Below are 25863 nucleotides of genomic sequence, written 5' to 3' on the forward strand. Positions count from 1 at the left end.
CGAGTGTAACTTGAGATCCGCACAATGGAATCGGGTCAGCAAAGAAACAATACAAATGAGACAACCATCAAGCGAGTGTATTCTTCTTTAACTTTGCTCGTATAACACGGCGAAGCAAACAGAGATAAAGGGACGAAAATCAACTCCACCGGAATAAAATGAATCTCGTGAAACCGTTTCCTCTCCGTCCGTCCACAACTTTTGATCCACCCGTTAGGTGTATTTGACCTGTAAACTCTGCGCGTTAAATTTTATTATTATTATACGGTGCAGTATACGGTATAAGAATAATGCTCGGGTAAAAACGTGTCGGAAACGTCGGTGCTTTTTACACCTTCGAGGCAGCGGGCGCTTCTCTCTCGTCTTCTCATCTTTATTCCTAATGAGATTAGCGCTAGATGTGTCAGCGGCTCTTTGGTAAGGATGATAATCAAATCAGCCGGTGCTCTCGGTGCTTCGCACGGTGTATAACCGCAGGCATGTCGGTGAATACATACATACGTACGTACATGCATACATGCATACATGCATATGTGAGTCGTTGCATATGCTCTGCAGTACGTGTGTCGAGTGGCGGGTATAGTATTGCGTCATATGGTACGGGAAGCCGTCAGCTTTAAGAGGATCTCTCTCCGTCGGTTCGCGAATATCATACGCAAATTTCACATTCGCTTCAACCGAATATAACCTGCAATACGGGTGGATGTCACATATGGAAAGTTATTAGTACATCAGCAAGCTCCCTCGGTTCCGTACTTAATGTCTATGCCTAGGTACGTATACCTGTAATTGATCGGATTCAATCCCCGGATCATGAAATTACATACGAAACGGATCGTTCTTTGCCAAAATTAGTCCGCCATCTTCACCTTTGCTTTTTTCTAGAGATTTTTGACTCCACCGTAGTATCGAATTTTTATACTAGCTACCTGCATCATTATTTAAATGTTTTCTCATTCGGACACGGAAGGGAATCTTATTTTTGTGCTCACCTTCTTCTCTTCGTTCCCGTACTTTGTATACTATTTAAACAATGTCCCAGGAATTCGGGTTTTCGGCCAAGTCCAAAACGGCGCTGCGATTTCAAGCTTCTCGCAAAGAGACGCAGCGATCTTGGAAGAAGAGGCGGTCGTGCGGCCCGAGGGTAGTAAAAAGGGTGAATTCTCCCCCGGCTGTGGTTGGTAGATATTGGATGACGAAGTCGGTTGAACTAATTTCAGCAAGGAGTAAGGAACGGAGATCGAGCTGCCCATCCCGGCGTAAATAAAGTAAGAAGAAACCTAGGACAAAGAGTCAATTTGAGGGTTAAGGCACGAAGATCAAGGGTGGCTTTGTCAATCCACTCTCGGCCGATGCGTGCAGCGCTGCCGGCTGAATTCACCTGGCGCATGGCGGGTTGGTTGCGTGTAACTAGCTGAATTTTTTCACATTCCTCTACGTAGCGTGGAAAGCTGGTGGTAGAAGAAGCATCGCCGTCATATTCCTTTGAGCTGAATAATCCCCTTTGGGCTTAAAAACTCCCCGTCCCATCCCCCCTCCAACGTTTCGTACAACCTACGTAGGTACGTACACGGTACATGTTGCACACTTTTATCCTTGACGTACCCGGGTTATTTTTCAATGCAGTTCCTCCGTCAAGAAGAGCTTTGAAGCGCAGCCCGCAGAACGCCGGTTATCCGCTGATATCCATACCTGAGTGTTATATACCCAGGAATAAATTGGACCATAGAGCATAAGTGCGGACGGTATCGGCAGCCCTACAATTCCCTATCGCAAGCACAAGAGCCGGGACACGGATCAAGGATCAGAATGCGGGGGTCAAGGGCCTGGTCATCCGTATATATACTCAGCCTGCAATGCCGGCGAGTCGCTGACGGACGGAAAAATTTCCGCTGTGTAAATTCCGGTCAGATAAGGCAATTTTATCACAAAAGCTTAGAGAAATCACACGCGTTATTTTTGCTCGAGTGGTGAAATCAACAGTGGTGATCCTGGAGAGTGAAACTTCCTAAAAGACCGCGGGCAGAAATACAAAATAGAAAATTATTTTCCAGCAAATTCATAGACACGTATGGTAACGTAAACGTAATAAGCATCGCAGAAAACAAATCACATAATAACAGCAATAAACTAAGTGCAATATAAAAAAGAAAGAAAGAGACAGAGAAACTAAAAGAGGTAGGTGGAGAGGATAAAATAGCCTAATTAGAGTGAAGTAATTACTCGGTCTCGCAGACATCCGAGGCGAAGGTAACGCAGAAAAATACACGATATATGTATGTGTGTGTGTGTATATACATCGTTGACTATGTAGCGCGTACTCGTCTACCGGCGACCTTGCTATTTCTCTTTTCTCTAGTACAGCTGGATACAATCTGGAGTCACGCCAGCCGAGGAACGTGACAGTCCGACTTCGTGATTCCAGGATCGTGTTTTCTTTCGAAAATCGAGACAGCTCACTTGCAACGAGTAACGAAAACAGGGAGGACCACCGTCACCGGGAAAATCACTTCCGTTTGATTGTACCAATTTCGAGAAGCGGCGTCGAGCGGCTGACTTTTGTGTACCTATCCAAACTCGCTAGCCGTTGCGCGTCCTAATTAAGCAAACCCCCTCGGAAACGAACCGCTTTAATTAAGGGGTAGAATTTCGTTGCCTATGCATGCATGTCCCGCCTGCCTATACACGTACCTATACCTCTGTACACCTCGCTCTGTGTATATGGGATTATTCGCTAAGGCGAATACATTTAACCGGTTGAAATAAGATTTTGTGTACAGGTATTTTTCCAATTTTCTCACAATAATAGGAAGTCCGCGGTTCGTTTGTCAATACGATAGAAGATGAGGGAAAAAAATCCGGAAACAAGCAATAAAGAAATATAAAAAAAGCAAAATAAAATAAAAGGAAAACATCACGATCCTTGGACAAAGAAATCACGCTGATAATAACAACAGAGAAATCCTGCCGCTATATTGCGGTGTGTATTGAAGATAGCGTGAAATTAAAAAATTCTGTGCACGGTATCCCGTCGCGATTTTTCTTTTCTTTTTTTCTTTTTTTTTTTTTTTTGTCACCATATATATTTTTCACATAAAACACGTCTTCTCTCTTCCACTCTCGGTCCCTCTTCGTTCATTTCTTTCATCCGCCGCGGGGGAGAGATTCGTTTGAGATAATATATAAAAGGGATGTACCAACGGCGCTCCGCCTCCGTCTCAATTTATCCTTCGTACATACATACGCTTATTTGTTGACAAATATTTTCACCCGGCCAACAATATTTCTTACCGAAATTAATTTCTGCCCTGTTGCAATACGAAGCTCGGCTCCGGTTTCGAAAATCACGCGTCTATGTATCAGTCGACGTACACGAGGCTGTGCAGACGTACAAATGATATACCCACCTTGGTTATAAATATCCTAGCGCCCCGTATACGGTCGTAAAACGAAAGATTGGCTTGGGAATACGGTGACCGGGGCTAAATGGAAGCCTTAAAATGTAATTCTGGACCAGCGCGCCGGGGGTTTGGGAAAACTCTTGTCGAATAGAAATTACCCTTGGTTATATTGTACGTATGTATTCGCGGGTGCGTCTGACTGGGTAAGGGGATACGTACGAGATAATTTTTTCGCGTTTTTGATCCAGCGACTTTGTTCGACTCCCTCGCGTCCGCGCAAAGAGAGGAATAAACGACTGCTTCGGGGATCTAAAAAAGTTCTGCGGGCAAAAAATGCCCGCTAAGTGTGTATATAAAGAGTAAAAAGTTGGGGGGTTTTTTTTTTTTCTTCCCCTCGAAACCGCCGTGAAATCGTGAAACCTGGCCATTACTATAATGAGAGAAGATTTCAACGATTAACGTTTCGCAACCATTAATTTTCATTCCTTCGCCCGTCGAAGCGCCGAAAAGTTTCTCGTTCTAGGTCGAAATTAAACGCCCTTCGCCCTCTCCACCCTTTTCCTCACCATAGCGTACCCTCCTCCGTATTTTACTATGGACGAGAGAGGAACAGAGTTTAAAAGAAGAGGGACGGAGTCGCCTCGTTGACAAACTCCGACGTCGAATTCTCTTTACTATTCATTTCGAGGCCGTGGCACCGCTTCTGGAACCCAAGCTCAGCGTTCAAAGCTCATTAACAAAAATATACAGATCCAGTTTTGGTCGGAAAATTTTCTGAGGAGGGTTGCCTGAGCACACATAGCTCCGTGTAGGTATATCAATGCGATATTTATAATATATACACACACATATATATATAATATACAGAGAGAGACAGGAAGGCGTGTGTGTGTATTAATGCGTAATTTGGCTTGTCCGGCAAATTAATTTTTGTCTCTTTCGCTACCGATCCTAGAGGGAATTATTCACCAAAGAGGAGAACCTCCCCGCTCTCCTCTTCACCCGTTTTCATCCCTTTCCCTTTTACCCACATCGATAACTATACACCTTCATCAACAGGTGAACGAACGAACCATGTATGTATATTGCAGGCTTACTCAGGACTGTCGCCCATGGATTATACCTACCAATTTATTTTTCCTGAGAATCTGCCACTGAAACGTTGTTTACTTCTGATATGAAATTTGTCGTTTGTGAATTACAGCCCTTTGAGATTTGCCGATCTGGTATAGCATCGGATGGCTCATTACAGAGCTTCCGTATCAGGCAATTTCAAAAGGCTGTAATTTGCAAACGACATATTTCTCATAGAAAGTAAAAAACGTTTCAATCGCAGATGTTCACAAGTAAGACACTGGTAGTCCATGGGGCGATAGTCTACGTGTACGAACGATTGATGACTTCAGGTCGCAACTGATTCGAGTAAATTGATTTCATTTTCATAAAAGGGTATAAAAAACAAGCGTGAAAGTGAATTCGACCGATTGATGAAGCGGCGGCGTTGAGCGAATCAGAAGCTTTCCACGATGAACCTAAGTCGCGATAACGATTCCATTTATAAAACAAACAAAAAAAAAAACTAAAAAGGATCGGGAATCTGCTAGTGGAACGCGTTAACGATGTGCAGGGTGAAGAATATCTAGCACGGGTTTTTCTGCCTCCAGGTAGGACATTAACGGCATTTGCATCCCGGGCGGGAATGCCCAGGAGACGAAGATGGGGTGGCGCAAGGGTGACTGCGAAATCCTTTCCCTAGGAGCCAAGGCCGGTGGGGTACAAGGTTCACGGAATCGTTCCAGAATTTATGAAACTCGAACGATTTCGTCTAAAACGTTTCGAGACGTGACTTGCCTGCGTTTTACTCAAGACCGGAATCGATATCTCTCGTCCTTCTGCCCTTACAGCTCGGACGGTTTCGACCGCCGAGACGCGTTTTTCTCTCTTCGTTCCGTAAGTCGTCCGACTCCGACTTTTTCCTAAACGTTCATTAAAAAAAAATTCCCACCTCCCCGCTCCCTCCTTCCCAATCCACCCAATGCACCGTGCCATCGAAATGCTAATGCGTTTCCGATTCGCTGAAAGTTGACGTACGTACCGTGGAAATTCGACGAAATTATTCAGAGACGACGTTACATTCGTAACAATTTTTTCACCGCGGACCCGCAGTGATCAGTGATTCCGAAAAACTGGTAAGAGCGATTTTTTGTCTTTTCTTCTTCCTTCGTCAGCAAGTTCGAAAGCAGCGAGAATCGGCGTAGATAATAACGATCCGTGGAAGCTAGGAGCCAAGGAACGAGAGTTCAACATTAAGGCAAATTTTCTACTGCAGAATGTAACGCTCGTGGATTAAAAGTTGGGAATTTTTATCACTATCGTTACATCCCCGACCGTGTGGCTCAAGGTTTGAAGTGATAAAAGTACCCGCGGGAAGGAAAGTGTTAAAATGAAACAGTTTTACGCTCTCACACCAACAACGAGGGAAATTCTTATCGCAGCTTCTTAATATCGCGAAATGAGACGTAATTTGCATGGCACCTTCATCGAGCCGTTTTATACATACCTAGGTATAATGTAGCCACGCTGGGATCGCACCTGTTTAGAGAATCCAATCTTAATGGAACATCTCGACTCTGCTAAACGTATCTCTTGACGCGTGTCACGGATACCGATAAACCTGATCGACGTTACGGACAGATAAGCGATAATCGATAACTCGATCTCTAGTTCAGGACTCGGATTCCCCGTCTCGGGCTGTCTTATAAAAAGTGAAAGTGGAGGGTCAGTGGATCCGGGAAACCAACGTGAATTCAATCTGACATTCGTTGGGTTAGCTCAGTCGTGTAGTCAATTATTTTGTGAACCAGGATCGATTTCTTGGGTGAAAACATATCGAAAAAAAAACCAAAATGGTCAAGGTTTTCTAGAACTCGTTTTACGTTTATCGATAATCAGAAATTTATCGTGGCTAAAGAAGAATGATATTTTTTTCCCCCCGGGACCTGAAAAAATGAAATATTTAGATGACGCATCCCAGGCACAACTGATTTTTAGTTGTTCTTTTTTTTCCCCCGTTCGTTCCTTCCGACAACTTGATTAGCTGAGACGGTAATTAGAACATGACAGAATCCGGATATTCTTCATTTATCAATTATGTTATTAACTCCTGCCGGCATTCGTAATTAATAGTCCAGGGCTCTAACTCGACACACGGAAGTATAATTTCAAAGGAGTAAAGGTCGATAGTTCGATCCTGATGGATTGAAATTCAAACCTGTAGGACGTACGAATAGTTGGTGTTCGACTGCTGGCCAGTATTAACGTGTTTGCAGGAGATACCAAATCGATCCACCCTCCAGCCAGCCAATTAACTTCACAGGCACTGATCGCGAATCGACGATAGAGCGGTGTTTGATGACGGGAAAACGCGGCTCGTCATCAGGGAGAGAGAGAGAGAGAGAGAAAGAGAGAGAGACTTACTCGTTGATCCTCTTATACCTACTCGCGACGACGATTATTGATTTCGAGCCAAGGATGTATCGTGGATTGATGTAGTGCTCTGTATCCATAGGCGACGAAGACTCGATTCGACTTTGGCCCTGCGTTTTCTTCACCCTCAACCGTCGCTTTCAACTTTTCCAACCCTGCAGGCAAGGCAAGGCGCTAGATATTCGAACGAGAGATTAGCGCGGAAGCACTTCATTCCGGAAGTGTATAATAACCTTTCCAACTTCACTGCAGCGCTGACAATAAGTTCTTTCGGAGTACCAAACTGGGATCCAAAATAATCTCCACCCTCATTTCGTCGGGTGGATTTCTCCACCAAGCTTACGCTAAAACTTGCACATATTTCGCTTCGCCTCTTTGTTGAACGGTTATATGTGTAACCAATTCAGCTACTAAAAAGCTGAACAGCACGTAATATGGGAAGGTGTGACTTTCACTTTTCACAGAGCCGCGTGTACCGAATGCTTGGTTAACTTTTGAAACGGGGTGAAAACGAGAAAAGCTGCACATTCGCGTGTACTTCGATTCTTGGAATCTCCGTCGCTTTTTCAGCGGATCGATTCCGCTTGTGGCTATCCGGACGAAGAAAATTTCTCGGGAACTTATCTTCGGGGATGAAAAACTGAGCAAGGTCGAAATGATATTTTGGCTTCCAATTTCATCCCCGTGACTGGGTAACACCTCGCCACTTCTGCAAGGCAGACTGTTGTGGATTTACACGGAAAAGTGTATCCAGCGGTCTGGCAGGGTGTTGACAGTATTTTTGAAGTATGCCTCTGCGCGTTTACACAAGGCCGTCGATGTCCTTCGATTTCCATAAGCAGATTTTGGAGGTTTGACAGTAAATTCATCCCCGCGGCCTCAACCTTTTCGAGCCCACCCTTTACCCTCCCCTATATGCAGTAAATATTCGTCTGCGTTATACAGAGTACACATATGTGTATGTACCTACGCAAACCGCAAGTATATGTCGCACGGGAAGGAGTTAAGGAGGAAATTATACCGTTGAATTACTTTACCTCACTTTTTATCTCCGTTGTCTCCAGACCTAAAAATATACCCCTTGAAATGTACAACTGAGAGCAAGAAAAAATAAAAAAAAAAAAAACAAAGAACACGACGAACGGTTCTGGAAAGGAAATTTCGAGATTCCTCATACAGTACGAGAACTGCTCTCAATCAACCCTTAACTACGGTATCCTTCGAAACAATTTCAGTTCGATTACATGAAGCTGGCGTGGAAAGGTTAGTTCTTACGAGGATGTAGAGCTGCGAACCATTCTCTGCATGGTGAACAATTCAGAAAACGACCTACACTCAATACTCCGTTACCGAAACCCCGGTGCCGGGATAAAGTCTTTCATTTGGCTGATGATAGCGTGATTTGTACGTTTAGCCTGAGAATGAAGCGTGTATAAGCGGGAGAGTAACGAAGTCCTCAATTTGCGCAAAAAACTGATGATCATTAGTCTTCCGTTTCTTTATTTTTTTTCTTTTTCTTCCATTTTTTCTTTTTATTCTTTATTTCAACCTCTTCTTTATCCTTCGGAGTGAAAAATGCATCGTTAACTAATTGCATGGATTTCCACAACTCTGCGAGAAGTTATTGCAGCAGCAGCAGCAGCAACCGAAGACTTGGAGAAAAGGAAAAGAAATTTTCTTCGGTAAACGACGAGGCGTTTTTCATCTTTGAAAATAGCCGCCTTGTAGACGGAAAAAACAGAGCGAGTGATTTTTTAAGCTCAGGTTTCGTAATGATATTTTTTTCCGTAAGCTCGGAAGGAGAAATGTCGAGGAGAGCGAGGGAGAGGGTAAAAAGTGGCGACCACGACCCGTCGACGTCCTGCGTTTGACAAATAGGACGAAACTCCTTATTCCGTCGGCCGCGCCGTTATACGTGTGCCGCGTACGTTGCCGTTGACTCTTAACGAAGACTCCCGGACTTCTCTTTTAATTAAAGAAATCAGACCAGCTGTTGCCCACCGCTATATCACCTCGAGATGGGGAAATAAGAAAATGAAAAAACAAAAAACTTTCCGAGCGTGTTACGTGCCGCGTGACGTCAACGTCCTTCAGGCAGGCGAGATGGGCCTTCCGCATTTTGCGACACGTCGAGATAAATGTCTACTTCCGCTAACTGTAACGGACGGTCCTTGACTATTTTCATATTTTTTGTTCGTGATCGAAAAATGTGCTCAGTTTCCGGGTACAAAGTTAGAATAAGTCTTACAACCGTAAAAAAAAAATCGAGTATATGTTGTTGTTTTTTATTTCATCGTGGTCAATCGTGCTGTATTTTATTGCGACGATAGCGATAATTTTATCTTGGTACGGCATAAATTCACGTCGAGGCGCTATTCGATTATAAAAATGTGTCACCTGAAGAAACGGATTCAAAGTTCCAACAACTTTGCTCTTGCATTTCCAAGAATATTATAAGGTTACACGTATTAATGAAATATTCTAATTATTTTCAAAGTCTGCAGTTTCACGCTCGGAGGCCAAGGCTCATCAGACACGTGTTATTTATGTGCGAACACGTAGTTATATCTACGCATAAGGAATATACGGTTATACCAGCCAATCTTCTGCCTCACCCAGCACAGAATTTATAAGCCTTTCCAATTAAGTCTTACGTGCCTGGAAGACAAACGCTCCTCCCGAGTCGTTAATTGTTAACTTTAGCGCCGCGCCCGCTGCTGCCGGGAGTGATGAGGGGTCCAAATCCCTGGCAGTTCGGTTTCACCGTCGGCTCGGGTGCACGCTGCCAGAGTTGGAATAAGAAAATACAACGGTTACGAAATCGAGAGAGAGGAGATATAAATAGGAGAAATAAGGGGCCGAATGATCGAGCTTGCGGGAAGAGACGGATCGATATTGAGATGCGAAAAGCAGCAAATCGCATTCTTTTCAAACCCCGCGATTATTTTGCGACAATTCCCGTGGGATAACAAGCGTTCAATCGGGGTGACCGCGCTTCGGGATTCGATAACAATAATCGCGGGTAGCATTCGATATTTTCGTTACGATATCAGCCAGTAATTCCACCAGGCTTATCAGCTTGAGTTGTTTTTCCTACCCCGGAAGCTGACTCGGGCGGTATTTGATATTTTTCATCAAAATTAGGCAGATGATGGAGATGAGAGATTATTACTTATACCGCGTCAGTCAGATTTTTCGTCAATTCTCCGACACGCTGAGGTGTAATCCTCGAGTGAAGATATAATTATCGACCGACCGAGTAAAACTTTACAATACAATCAGCTAATTGCAAGCATAGAAAGAAAATGGGGCTGCATCCTGCTCCGAGGGCTGCAGGTGAATGAACAAAATGCATTCGAGGAACGGTCCGTAATTTGATTTTCCGATTCTAATTTCGCGCTAATTTTGTCAAGTTTCTCATTCACGGTAATCTGCGAAAAATAATTAGCAACGAGTCAAGAAAAACGTCGAGATAACGCCCAATTACGGATCAGCTGCAGGAGCTGCGTCTAATTGCGGTAATTTCGCGAATGCGTGCGGCACCGATTCAATCTATACCCGATTTCGCTTGGATATAATCAGGGGTAGAAAACAATTAAAGGGCAGTAATCCTCGCCTGCGAAATTAGGCGGAAATAGTGCAGGGTTTTGTGCGCTACGCGTATTGTACCAAAGTTTTGTCGCCTCAAGTTCCTCGTCTGTGATAATTGCAAGACGGAGTCGTCTTATCCTGCAGCGTCATAATCACCCTGCCGATAGCTATCTAATTTTCGGGTGATGGGGTGGCTAGAAGTTTGGCTGTAAAATCTTCTTTCACGCAACTTGACTTACCTGCCTCACTTTATACGTATAATTTACGCCTCTTCCGCGAAGACGTTAAATAACTTAGGTTCGTTCATAACTCGTAGAACATTGCAAAACCCCTACGCTTCGCTGTATCAAAATAACGCATTGACTATCCGGCAGGAGACAAAGGAAAAATTTTGATAAACATTCTCGAAGAGAGAATAATGACGGAGTATAAAATTCGCGATGAAATATGAGCCGAATAGAATAAATAATATTATACAGCGAAGATGGAGAAGAGACACATTTGCATGACGATCCTCGTGGTATGATGGTAATAATAAGAACGAAATATCTTGAGTAGGCATGATGAAATAACTGAGAAACGAAAAGAGGCGTACATGTATAACACGTATATATATACTTGATTTTAATAAAATATGGGACTGTCACCTCGGCCCAACATCTCTTTTATTCGCATTTCTCGAGCTACTCTTACCCTGCTATTTTTGAGGCACTTGACACTTTGACACGTTAGTCGTATGGCTGTATTCCTTATTATACATATCGTACACGGTTTTTCCAGCGAGAAGCAGAACTTGACGTCCATCTCCGCGAATCGTGCAGATAAATGTACCGCTCTGGCCCATCCTCGAAGTAGGTAAGCCAATTTTTGAGTAAATAAGTATATTTATATACATACAATTGATATAACGTATATATTTTTCAGTTTAATTCCTTGAGCTAAAAATATATTTTACATGCAATGATATACATACAAACAAATATATCGGTATAATAATACGAAGAACAACTAATTTATCTTACGAGAGAAAATCAAATAGATTACGAAGTCTGAAGTTTCCTCAGAAATTTCCATCATTTTCTCATTTTCGTTGCCTGTTTTTCTCCCTCAATTTTCGCCTGTAAATTTTTTTTTTTTTTCACCTTCTCTTTTTTTCCGCCTCCCTGCAGAATTTCCTTTTTTCCATTGTAATTTACGGTAGCCTGAATCCTCACGCGATTCTACCATATAATCGAACCCTTTTCCGTCCCTTTTATCCTCCACAATTTACACGATAATTCCCAGCCGAACCTTGGACATATTTATTTATTCATTAAAAATTAGTTGAATAAATTTATACGACGTGTATAAATAGGTATACGCGTACGTACAGGTAATATACATACTTATACGAGAGGCGGAGACTGGGTGAAGAGAGTGAGGGACACGCGGAAGAATGTGGAGAACATCCGTCGGTATAACCGGGGGCGAGAAAAGCAATTTTTCGAAAGAGCGGACGGGTGGTTCAACCAATCGACGCGAGTTAAATAACGGAAGAAACATCTAGTTCGTAGAGGTAATATTATACATCACGGGCTGGACCATTTCGGCGAATATTTGTCGAATATTCAACCGAGAGTCTCGATATTTTCTCCGAGGGTAGTAACCGATAAATATTTTAACTTTGCTATTATCCGCCGAACTACATTCCGCGTGCGTTCCCATCGCCCGATTATGTTACGAGGGTACAAAACGGGATTAACGGTTATGGCTAAATTCAGCCTTTAAACGTGCAGAAACAATTTTTCGTATCTACTACCTACTCCTGCAAACCTTCATCGATTGCAATCGGGCTCTTAAACGTAAGTATCCCGTTGATTTTTTTCTCCCTTTTTGGACGTAAAAATTTTTTCGGTATGAATTTATTAGCTCAATGTAGAAAATATTAATTAATCTACACAGCGTGATGCTATTGACAAAATTTTAGCAACGATAAAAAGTTTTTAACAAAACTCGATATTATTGTTGGCAGCACGAAACATCTGGAAATTCCTGGAATTGATTGATACTTCATTTGTAATTATCACTCGGCCAGCATTGCATCTCTGATGAACCTTTTCCAAGACTGGTGAAAATAACACAGTCGTAGCGAACTTTTCTGCTTTTCGAATGGAATAAATTTTTTTTTATGGCTCACAACGTTTCGCTCGTAAATATAAAACGCAATGATATTAAAATCGCTGATTGTAGCACAGTTTTGCTTGTCTAAAATGGAAACAAATTTCTAAGTGGTACGCGTGTGAAATATTGAAATTTATAACTCCCGGACCGGTCCGATGGATTTTCGCTAATCGAAAACCGTGATACTTTTACGGTTGATATATTATTTCGCCTGCGAAAAAATTTCGTTTTAAATTGAAAGTATCACGAAATGCAGCGAAGATGAACGCGTACACACGCGAGATAACCGCGTGACCGCAAAAATCGTATATCTCTGGAGCTGTTTCGCAGTTTAATAGAATCCAATTTAAAAGCGTCGTGAGCGCAGCAAAGCGTGCAAAGCTCTGTGTACGTGGAGCTGGAATTCCAGTGAGTGCAAAGGCGAGAACGGTGTCGTTAAAAAGACGGTTTTGACGAGGCGAGTTACGTCTGAAACGCGTTTCCGTACTCGCTCGGCATGCAGCGGACTTTCGAGGGTGCAACCGTTGGAAATGTTCCTCGCAATCCAAATTCGTAAGGCGAGACGCACGCCGCGTTTTTCGTAAAGGATTCGCGGCGTCGCGACGCCGGTCGTTTGCCGTTTGCCGTTGCAAAACGAAACATGATCACAATTTCTTGCCCGTAAAATTCACTATCCAATGACCTTTCCGATCAGGCTTGGTTGTTACACGCTGCGTGTACGTAAAACGCGTAACGGAACCGAGATTTATTACCGCCATCATTCTCAAAGATAGGCTTCCGTTTTACGAGAATTTGCTTGCGCGGCAGCTGTAATAATGTAGGTTGTACACGTATACACACGGCGTGTAATTTGACCGATACACACTTTGATATCTCTTCGTGGGGCTAAAAAATAATAACAAAATAAAGTAAATCGTCCCCCTCACTCCCGCTTCAGTTTACCTCCCGTTTTATACGTCAGCCGCAGCTTCGTCAACTGACATTAATATTTTTCTGGTCACGTACATATGGTACCCGATTCTTTTTAATATCGCTATAATTTAAGCGTGGCCGGCGAGCTCGCGCCAGAGGGCCGCTTTTCAAACATTTTTATTTTTCAATGTATTCGAAACGGCTTTGACACGCGTATTTTAGCCGCGAGAATAAACCTCCTGTCAAAATTTCAACCCGTTCTGACCATCGTTCACAGAGATATCACGGATAATGCTTCTAAATATGGGCCGCGCGATTTGGCGAAATCCTCGTCGCGCCGTCTTGGACCTTTTCACGGAGTATTTTTCGCGGTATATTAATTAAATATAACGGCAATACCGCGAAAAGGTGACAATGGAAACGGTCATTTGAATGTCCGCGATTACCGCGAAAACTTGCGTCACGTGACCCGCACCGGAACTCGCGGGCAGCGTTGACGTCGACTTTTCGACGTCTCAAACACCCGGTGAAGAAAAAGTCGTACGTCAAAACTTTTACCCGAGAATGGATAGGTATTAAGCGGTGGATAAAGTTTTGTTTTCTTCTTCTTTTTTGTTTTGTTCTTGTTATCCCCCCTCCCGCCGCCTCTCGTTACACACACTGCCCCTGACATAATTCATCTCGTACAGTTAGATTTGAATATTATTCCGACGAGCGAAGAAAGTCGAAACTAGGTCGGTTTTAAATATTTTCATATCCAGCTTCTTTTACCTCTGACCTGCTGCATGACGCGAAACAGAGAACGAGAAAGAATAAAAGGAACATGCGACTTGAAAAGATGAACAAAAAGTGAGTTTTCCAACTTTCATTCAACATCTCTTCTTTTTCACACACGTGTAATTTTTAATATTGTACGTATAAGTGCAGAAAAAGATAGACGTGATTAGTTTTTGTGTTCACTTTTATACTTGTAACGACATTACAAAAAATACATAGCGATAGCATAAAATTAAACAGCCTCCGTTGCAGAATCAACAGCGATGTTTTCATTGGGTGTAGCTAATAAGATTCGAATCGTTAAAAAATCATCGTCAATTTAAATTTCCGCAGAGTGACGATAAGAGATTTCCGGATCGTTCTACGGCGTAATCACGCGCTAGGACTATTTAAATTTATCAAATTTTCGAAACGTTAAACAGTTAACATCGCCGAAGGGGTTCGCTTCTCCCTCATTCGGCTCGTTACGTACACTGCTTTGTGACTGGTGCGTTGCTCACCGGCTGCAGAAGGGAGAAGGCGAGGCGACGAGAGACAAAAATAGGGGCAAAGAGCGAGAGGGAGAGAGAGAGAGAGAGAGAGAAAGAGCAGTTTCGCACCCCTGCTAATCTATGATTACACAAGGACCAGGCAAAGTTGGTTCTTATTAGCCGAAGAGCGGCGCGTTCTTATCTATTTTATTCAGCCGGCATCACGAATCTTGTATTATAGTATATGCGAAACAATATTTTACATCCACGACGTGATGATAATTGCTTGCGAAAGATCCAGCCGGTTATTATATCCATTTATAAAGCAAGAAGTTTCTTTAATGTTGTGTTCCTGCAATTTTCACAACATGCATATTGCAGTTTTCGCTGCAACAGTCACGCGAAAAATATGCGATCAATATTAAGCCGGAAAATTGAATGAAAAAATTTCTCTACGTTACGATAGCCTCTGTACATTTCCTCGCTCTATGGAATATTATTGAGGGAATTGCAAGGATTAGTTTTTGCACGTGACTAGCGATATGCCATGAACTGCGCGAAAAGTTGGCGCGGGTTATAGAGAGGGTCGGATACACAGGCATAAAACTCGTTAAAATATTTCGCCGGATGGTTCATGTTACTAGTAAATTTGTACAATTTGCTCTTCCGTACAGCTGAAAGCTTACGTGCGTATGTATTCATTATTATCATACCATATTCATACCTGCCCGGGCGTTTGTTTTTCTTTCATCTCGAAGCGAGAGAGAAAATAAATGAATAATAATAATTTGATACACGCCCGGGGTGGGTATATGGTAAAACATACATGATCACAACAGCGCGACACGATGAGAGTACACGTCCTACCTACACGGCAATATCATCGCGATGTACAAAAATGAGAGGAGAAAAAAATCGTGGGCGACGATGAGGAAAGAAAAAGAAAACACAAATAAATGAGGGAAAAAATTCACCCCTCTTGTACGCGTGCATGTTGCTACGGCTGCGGGATAACGGGGAAGCAGCTTTTCGAATTCATCAGGCATAATATGCGATTGCCACGAACGTCTTATTGCTGCTGGCACGCGGTGTGCAGAAATGGGGTGAATCCGAAAGAGACGAGAGGATGAATAAGGGATGTGAACAGGCGTCGCGATGCCCTTTCTCGCTACTCCCTGCATATAATTTTATGTATAGCTTTTCATATGCATATTATATATTTCTTTCTTCCTTTCCTTTTTCACGCTCACTTACCCACGGTGTTTGTCGTGTCGCTCTGTACGTCCCAAGTTCGAGCAAAGCTTGGCAACCTAATTTGTAGGAATAGGAGTAGAGATAAGGGAAGGTGTTCGTTTTTTGTTCTTTCAGAAAATTTCTCACGAATCGCTTGCGTGGGATAAAAAGAGGTGGAAACCAGCGGCCCCTTTCTCGATACGTTGATAACGTAACTGAAGCTTCGCAATCAGTAGTAAGGAACCGCGCGATATCGTCGTTCCATATTACCGGAATGAAATTTTTACGGTCGAGTTTCAGGGCTTACATTTGAAAAATGATCCTCCTCCATTCACGCACGAACACCTGTGTGCGATCTACGCGAGTGATACGTGCCCTGTAACCTGCAGATACAACGGGAAACACACATGAAAGTTTCCCTCGCAGTCTGGTATAAGCAATTCATACGTATTCTGTACGCACGGAATTTTCTCATCATTTTTTACGAGTCCGCGCGATTAGCGGAGTCGGTGTTAATAGTGTTTTCGGCCGGGGAGAACCATTTTTTTTTTTTATTTTTTCTACTTCGTTTCATCCCGTTCTTGATTTTTTTTTCCTTTCAGTTATCTTATTTCTGTTGTGCTTTAATTAGCGATAAACTTCGCACGAAACACGCGATATGATATCACGTTGATCAACGCAAAACAATGGTGAAATCTTTTTCAGTCATGCAATTTGACTACATACAACTTATGATGAATAATCAAATATATACCATTCGTACCTATAACGTGTTGGACCGGAAATTAACCGCGTAACAGGAATAATGATTACACTTGAAAAGATGCTAATACCGGTTTTATACATTGCAAACTTGTTTTAAAACCACAAAATCACTTCTAGGCCAGTGAATATCCGCGAGTTAAGCTCGTAAATTATTCCTGTAAACCGAGCAGATACGTGTTCCTGATCTAAAAATGTATTTCAACGCCTTCCAAACGTCGGTCGTAAATTTTAAATTGCATACTCGGTACACCTCTACCCTTAAATACCCAACGTTATTAACACGTAGATACATCAATTTGTCATTGCATCACTAGCTACCATCTCCTCAAATCCATGAAATCCGAAACTGAACCTATTTAAATACAAGAGGCGAATAAACTGAGTTAAAAAAATAGAATCGATTTTTCAATATCACTTAATGTACACAAACATTTACTTTAAAATTGCCCCGGTTACACATACATACGTATGCGTATAATTACTGAAATGTTTCGTTAAATTTGTGGAATAAGTGTTCAATGCATAATGTAAGTATTTTGTCAGAAAAATCGTTTACAGTTCTCCGGGAATTGTTTGAAATTTCTATAAAAAGAGGGGGACGATGTTTGATCATCATTTAGAGGGGGAGGCGGAGGGGCTGGTAATAAGAATAATAATAATGGTAACGCTGAGAATATAATGATTATTATTATTATTACAATTATTATTATTACAATTATTATTATTATTATTGTTGTTGAACCCGAGGCAATCTTGTACAAGGAATCGGGAAATTTGGGTAGTAATGACGTTAGAAAGTCGCGCCGCCCCGTCACGGCATACTTCGGGCCAAGGGAGGAACTGTCGCCATGTCGTCACGTCCAATTACGCGTCCCACGGGTACGCTTGTCCTCCTGGACCACCACCGCGTGCGCAGTCGACGTCGGAATATATATAGTTCAGCGACGCCTCCCCCGAGAACTCGGAAGGTACACTCGTTCCCCGATCGCTGAGAGAATTTGGTAAAAGAAGAAATCGATTTCAAGCGTCTCGTTCAACACCGGATCATGGCGTTGAACATTGCACCTCGGTAGATTTATTCGTTTCGTTGTAGGAAAGGGAAGATAAAAAGCAAAAAAGAAGAAACGAAGGAAAAAAAAAATAATTTAATAAACGTTGTAATTGAGTGAAAACGAAGAAATAAAGTAAAATGAGAATCTTCGAAATATTCTCTGTATATTATACGGAACTGAGATCCAATGCCATGGAGCGAAAGGTCAGGGGGAGGAAACGGCTCGAGACGATTTCGATTTGACTGTATGTTTCAGGGAGCCTTTCCAGGTACAGGGGAGGGGGTTCGAGGGGGAGAAAATCGCGCACTCTAAGTCCCGTATCTCCCGAGGGACGTCTTCCCGTCTTCTTCTATCGCTCCGATTTACTGGCAGTTTTTTTCCTCCTCCTTCCCCCCCCCCCCCCCCCCCCCCTCCTCCCACCCGTCCCGCCACCTCCCTCCCTACGTCCCTCGACCCGCTTTACGGTGGTTGAAAAATTGCGTGAAATCCTGCGTCTTGAACGAATCAATTCCAACGTAATTGAAAATGCTTTGCGATTTTGCAGAAGGGTTTTTCACGATTTTAATGATTACACAACCCCCGCCTTCGCTCACCCTATTTCCAACACCTTGTGACCTGCACAGCTAGGTGACGGGAAATCAAATTCTTCTCTCGAGTTTAACAGAATTAAAATTAGGTCCGGTGCAGGGTATCTTTGGGTAAACCTGATCGGAAGTCTAAAAGTGAAATGATTGCTCAAAACGTTATCGCAGTATAACTCGTATCTTTGTCTTGTACCTATTTAATTCGTTTCACACTCAACTCGACTGACTTTTTCATTGAAATATTATAAATATCATAAAAATGATTGTTAAACCTAATAATAACATCTTTGCAGATTTTTGTCTACGAAACTGTCAACTGAATGCTTGTGTTTTGCAAAATTATTATGAATGATTTGCAGTCCCCTTTGCGAAGAGAACAATTTTTTCCAAGTTTCACTTGAAGCCTGTTTCAAAAGGCAACGAAAAAAACAAGAAAACAAAAAAAAAGAGAGAGAAACGAAAAAAATAAAAATAAAAATAAAAAAGGATACGAACCGCTTACATCATTTATAATTTGCCACTGGATGTACGGTTCTTTTAATTCTGTCAACCATTGTCGCTGTTCTACACCCTTCCACTTGACAAAATTTTTAATTTTAACTTGCGAATCACACGCAGCTCACATTCCTCGCGTAAAAATAAAAAAATTAATAATAACAACTCATCAGGCGTACGTGTCACAGTGTCATTGCGGTACGCGCAAGCCTCGGAGACACACGAATGCTTGTTAATAATTCTTCCTGCCTTTTACGCATGTGAATCTTGCGTGTATCAAAGTTTAAAGTACGGGTCGATGAAGCGGGCTGCTTCTGATCAGGCAATTAACTTTGAAATCGAAGACGTGCCGACAATGTTTCGTCATTATCGCAAGAGTCGCTCAAATAGACAGGTAACGTCTGCGACACGGGGATGACGAGGATGACGAGGGTGAGGTCGCCATGGCAGGGTATCGAATCTCTTCGGAGCTTACGCAAGAGCTACGGTTTTCAGCGTATGCCTCACATGGATAGTACATAATAATAATATACGCAGACTATATCGTATTGGACAAACATATGTGTACGAGTAGCGTGTACATGCCGATGGAACGGGGCAAATTGGTTTGCGAAAACGATGGTTAGTTTCAAAGTTCATCCTTCCCATATCATAAATCTTGATCGCCGGTTAGATAGTCTCAACGCAATACGCCGGTTCAGCTTCGTTATACGTACATTAGGGTGCGTCAAAAAAAAAAAAATTATTTTTATCCATCTTGGAAACAGGTGCAAAAGTTTCATTTAGGCATAATAATACGCCTTTTAAATTTTTTTACATACTTGTACTTACACACGTATCCGCACTCATACCGAGTTCCGTGAAAACTTGACTGTGATTAGGTATCTGCGTTCATATTTCTAACGCATCTCAAATTTTCACACCGACGGACGTCTGAAATGATTACACGTAGATGCTGCGGAACCTGTGATACCATAATAATAATAATAATAATAATAACGTAGCTGAAGGCAATTATATTATGTGAAATAAAATGATACTCGTCATAATCTTATCACAGGCATCAGTTTGCGTTGAATTTGAGAAAGAGGTAAAACGTGGACTTGATTGTTGTGGAAATGTTATTATGAAGTTCCACGGGATGCCGATGGTTCTCAGTCCGGTTTTAGGCAGTATATTTGATGCCCGTGACGAAAGCCAACGTCACTTGCGAAGTAACCACCCGTGTCGTATAAAGCACGATGCCTTTATTGTGTAGACACGATATCGGCTTTCAGGTATTCCTTCGTAAATCGAGCACTCTGTCAAAGCGTTCCCCAAGTCACATTCGCTGATTGTGTTTTCAGAGATCGCTGTTTTGCTGTTGCCGATCATCGATATCCCGTATCAAGAATTCGAAACTAATCGAAAGAACATATCCGTCCCTGGGGTGAGGCACGTCAGCGTCACGTTAGTTTCGACGAAACTTTTACCACGGCGAACAAGCACGCGCGATATACGTCGACGGTGAAAAGACCTTTTAATCAAGAGTAGGTAGCGGAGAAATAACGACACATCTTTTTTGCAAATCAACGTCGATATTGCTTTCGCTTTAGAGTCGGTGAAAAATGCCCGCGCCGACGCAAACCGAGTGGAAGCAGATCGATCGACGCAGATTGTATGTAGATTTAATTTATTAACTATCGTATCTCGAAGCCGTTAGTACGTGTACCTGTTCGAGCAGCTGATTGCGGCCGAGCACGAAAGGCTTGCGTTGTAGCGGAAAGCTCCGGCTACTCTCGAGCCTGGCTTTTGTAATTCATTTGACTCCCATTTGTTTTCCCGGCGAACCGCGGCGCGTACGCCTACGTATCGGGGGACGAGGAAGTCGTTTCAGGTTTCCGAGATGTCAGGGATATCACAGACGCCTCTTCGGCTTGCGGGCTTACGGGTATTAATTGAATGGGGCCAATTCGGCGCTCCGAATGTCGACGACATCGATCCGCGGCCTGCAAGCTCTGTGCAGCCGTCGAAGAGAGCCGCGAGGACTGGGTCACTGGGAACAGGAGGAGTGGCGTGTCGAGGAGCTGTTCCTTAATTCAGGACGATATACAAGCGCCGGGTCCGTGTTGGGTAATAGCGAGGCGCGTGGCCTCCTTAAAGTCCCTTCAGACCCAGACGTCCTCGAGCATGCATGTTTATGACTCGAGTTCCAACGACGACTCGCGAGATTTGCTTCCCGGCTCTAGACTGTCCGCTCGACTGTCTAAGACAGAGCTTGTGTCCCCCTCGTGTTACACGGTCCCATGAATATTGAAGCGAAGGATATACGGCTTGTCCGGATGCCTTGCACGATGCCTTGATGGCAAAAGCCGGATAAATGGACAGTCCCGCATACATATGGATATATGTATATCCATATCTATGCACATGGATGCAGGAAGCGTGCGTGATCAGGCCAGGATCAAGGTCAGCCTCGGGAATTTCATCGCCGATCTTCCTTTCAGATTTAACTCATACATCGACCCGTCGGCTTTAATATTTGAGCGGCGATAAAATGACTCAATTACTTTCTACCTAAGGATTCTCTTTGACTCGACTTTCAACCTCTGACAAATCCGTTGTCGTATACGTGTCTCATCGCACGCCGGCTGAAATCTTTGCTCCATTGTTGCCAAACCTTATTTTCGTAATCGACGAAAATCGTCACAAGTTCCCTTGTAGATACAACATCGCGAATGTAACAAACTCCTCAACTTACGTCTTTGATTCACTTTTTGTTTGCGGCAATAGGCGATTTCTTATACTAGTCTAATTATGTCGTTCTAAATGAAATTCCACGGATGCGACGCTCTCAATCAACGACGTTTCGCTTCGCTGATGGAATCTTTACCGATGGCGTGATGCGTGATCGATTTGGCATTTGAAAGAGTGGAATCAAAGCTCCGTATAACGACCTCAGATCTAATCTCAGATGAGGAGATCTCGTGAAAAGTAGTAAAGTTGAGTCCGGTAGTTACCTCTCAATACGGCGGACCCATAACGACTCTAATATCTTATATAGGTATGTACAAGGGAAACGACGCGAACGACCGCAAGCACAAAGCTCGGCTCTGTTTCACCGGCTCTCGAACCAAGTTTCGAGAAAACATCGGCGAGCTGACCGCATGCAGTGTCGACGTATGAGAACGACACTCGACCGCACTGATAATAATAATGCCTAATAACGTATTCGGGTGGAGGAAGCTGATTCCTCGACAAATGTGTTTACATACGCCTTGGTTACCGTTAAGCACGAAGTAGAGGTTTAGCTGTAGGAATTCCGGCTTGTACACGGTTCGCGTAACCCGGTGTGGGTACAATGTGTGATCCGCAATTTCAGTGTAAATACATGTAACGAATTTTGTGTGCGCCGGGACACGTTGTCGACAACGATTTGACTGAAACATGCCCTACATTCACGATCATGGTTGGTTCGCGTCATAGGTTGGTAGGTAGTCACCACGTCCGATGGTTGAGCGAAACCATCGCGGTTGGCAGACGTCATTTCGCGCCGAGATGACGCTGATGTTCCAAAGTTAACTGTCACGCGGATACACTGAGTTGGGTATCACGATTCGCCACATCCACCTGCGATAGTTCCGCAAATATTTGCGTTTACGTTTACCCTCCGCCACTGAACTATAAGCTCGTTTAGCATACAGGTACGCATGGTCATGATTTTACTCCACTCGTCGATACTGCCGGCGAACAAACACAGCTCCGTTAGCTTGGTGCATGCAACCAGTGTTTATGTGAACATCCTTGAATGCCCACGGGAATCGGTTATTCGGATCGCTTCAAATCATTCGACGTCTTGATGAATTAATGAAATTTGTCGAAACGTTGCTGATATCTGACATTCGTGTGACGCGTACGGAGTTTGAACACTATTTTCAACCGAAATAGACGTCTGTTTTTTCAGCGATGCTGCACCTTCCAAGGGGAAGGAGCTTTCGACGCCTTTCGAAGCCTTCGCTGACAATGGGCGATTGAGTGATATCTCGAGGTGACCTGAATCGGCACCGCGAGCAGTATAATAAAGTCGTCTCCTTCGGGACAATCGAGACTAGATGCCAGCAATTATTCTCGTCTTCTTATAAGCGACGCTGATGGTATACCAGCGCCGGTATCGCGATTAAATCCAAGTCGGTGCTTCGTCTTGTGCGTCTAGACGCCCTGGGCCCGTTATTGATCATCGTTAAATAGGTAAACTTTTACCGGTAATAAACTATTATCGCACTGAAAGGAGCTCGACAAATCGCTGGAAAGTGCGATACGCGCAACGAAAGTGTTTTCATTCTATTTCGGCGAGCCAAACATTTCCAAGGGTACTATACGAGCTCGGCATGATATATTGGGTGAAAATTGTATTATACCCATGTACGTACAAACATATGTATACCTATATATGTATATATTGCCTCCGTGTGACCTACCAGGCATTTTTTTGCCCAGCGTAGAGAACGTCGAGCCGGTGGCCACTCCCAGTATCAAACATCGTCCACTATCGTCACCGATCACTTGTACCAAAGTGTACATCCATATTATACCGACGGTTCTAAGGTGAGTCTGTTTTTCGAGATAGAATCGAGGGCAGAGTCTATCGCATCTCGGAGTACTGGACGAAATTCGTACTCTCGACATGTGGAATCCAATTCACCGATCAGCTTCGACGACAAGATTTACTTACGAAAAGTGAATTTCGCAACATTGACGTGTAATATGAAAAGGCCCTCTATACACACTTTCGGGAGAATGAAGTTGAGGGAAAACAATGACCATTTATACCATGAATTTAAATGTGAAATGGCGTACTTGTGTAAGTTATCCCCGCGGATCATACGGCTCACGTGGGAAGGAATTCATGAGATGCGAAACAGTTCGAAAAGTTATAATGCGACAGGTAAAGCTAAACAGTTTCGCGGGCGTGAAGCAAACCGCGCTGAAACGTTGTTTCCGAAGGTTATTACTGAAAATCTTGTTCCATTACCGTCACACGCCCGAACGAACCTGCCGTGCTTGTGTTCCCCTACAGAGTGGTGTAACTTTCGAATCATGTTGCGAATACCAGTACCTCATTTTTCAAGGTATTATAGCTGCGAACATCAGGCGAAATTAGGATATTTTTCGAGTGAAATTCGTTGCGAAAGAGGCGATGATTAACCTCAAGAGAGTAAGAAAATAACATGTAAATCGAAGGAGATCGTAATCACAGGGCCGTCTTAAAGTACACGAGAATACGGAGGGTAGGTATAAAAAAGATAGCGTCGCAGTGAAACGCGGTGGTAAATGACGGTGACGGTGTTTAACGTTAGAGCGGAGTGAGATCCACTCAACGAAATGGTTATATCATTCCCTGAGAAAAATTCAACCGCTTCTCCGGCTTAATATGTCACTGGAAGCGACACCGTATTAGGCAGCCAGGAGCCAGCAGGCAGAAGCCAGCAGTCATCCACTTGACAACCACCAGCTAACGGCTCCTCAAGCAGGGAGGCTGCAAGCTCGCAAGCTCGCGGATAAAAAGAACACGTCTAATAGGTGGCGTCGCTCGCGCAAACAAGCATGTACAAAGGAGAAGAAGAAGAAGAAGAAGAAGAAGAAGAAGTATTTCAATTTTCCAGAGCATCCCCGCGAGCGTTTCTCGTTCCTACGCAAGGAAGTAAGTATAGAGCTTAATTATAGCGAGGTTAGAATTAACAAGGAAATAATCGCTTCGCTCACCAGAACGTAGACCGCAAAGGGCATGACCAGAACGGCGACGAGGAGGTCGGCGAGGGCGAGACTGACGATGAAGTAGTTGGTGACGGTCTGCAGGGCGCGTTCGCGAAAAACTGCCAGTATGACGAGGACGTTGCCGAACAGGGTGAGGCAGGGAACGACGACCAAAATCAGGGCCCACCAATTGTTGACGTTCGACTTATCGACGTCGGATTCGACGCACTCGACGCGGCCTGTTCCGGTGGAAATTACCGAAGTGCAGCTTCCGTTTCCACCGGCGGTGAGGTTAAGGTTGGTCCCCTCGTAGTAGGACGTCAGGTTCGAGAAGGCCGTGTAGTTCAGTCGGTTAATGTAGTCGCTTATGTCGTCGAAGACGAAGAGGTCCGATATCGACGCGTAGCTCTCGTTGCCGGAGGTCGACGCTGACGTCGAAGAGGCGGGCGGACCCGGCGTCGTCGAGTCGTTTAAGAGCCCTCCGAAGCCGGCCCCGAAGTCGACGCTCAGGTCGGCGTTATCCCCGATTTGCGAGGTCAGGTTCGTCCTGTGGCCCTCCTTATCGGGCTCCCCGAGGACGTCGCCGGTCTCGTTTCCTCCTCTCGCCCGAGGATCGTCGAACCTGTTGCTCGACCTAGGAGGCTGTGCGTCGTAGTGACGCGCGATGCTGCGAACTGTTGCGTTAATCCTCGCGGCCAGGTTGCTAGCGGGCGACGACAACACCTTCGGCTCCATGCTGTCTCGGCCCGCCGCCCTTCGCCTTCCGCTCTTTTCCCGATTCGCCTCTATCTCGTCCAACGCCCCCAAAGAAATCACGAGATTTTCGATTCCCGAGCCCGCGAAGGTCTCCGCGTTCTGTTCGCCGTCATCTCCATCCCCCCACCCTCGTTGCTCTTCGATCCTTGGTCCCTCTTCTTCCCTTTTTTCTCTTCCTCCTCTCCTACGCGCTCCTTTTTACAATGCAGAACTCGGCTTTTACTGCTCCGAAGAGAACCGACCCGACCAACCCTGCCGACCACCCTTATCCCACTCCGTCATCGCGGATCGGGAATTTTCTTAAAACTCACTCCGTGCACTTCTCATCAAACGGAGACGGTCGTTCCCTGGAACAGAAAGAGGACGACGCTCGTCAAACTTGTGCATGTAACTTGTAAAGGAGGGATTGACTCTAATCCTTTTCAAGGCTTGGCCCAGAAAGTGTACG

The 25863-nt window shown here is 43.9% G+C and overlaps 1 protein-coding gene across 3 annotated transcripts in view; it reads right to left on the reverse strand.

The window, feature by feature from the left end:
• Positions 1 to 25863, reverse strand: part of Dop2R (dopamine D2-like receptor) — a 126390-nt gene that overhangs the window by 92353 nt on the left and 8174 nt on the right. For all 3 annotated transcript variants that reach the window (XM_046630984.2, XM_046630983.2, XM_046630982.2), the window contains exon 2: positions 24669 to 25762. In XM_046630984.2, the coding sequence (XP_046486940.1) occupies positions 24669 to 25394 (726 nt within the window). In that variant the 5' untranslated portion in view covers positions 25395 to 25762. The remainder of the gene's footprint in view (positions 1 to 24668; positions 25763 to 25863) is intronic.

The sequence above is a fragment of the Neodiprion pinetum genome, chromosome 6, assembly GCF_021155775.2.
Source record: "Neodiprion pinetum isolate iyNeoPine1 chromosome 6, iyNeoPine1.2, whole genome shotgun sequence".
Classification (NCBI taxonomy): domain Eukaryota; kingdom Metazoa; phylum Arthropoda; class Insecta; order Hymenoptera; family Diprionidae; genus Neodiprion; species Neodiprion pinetum.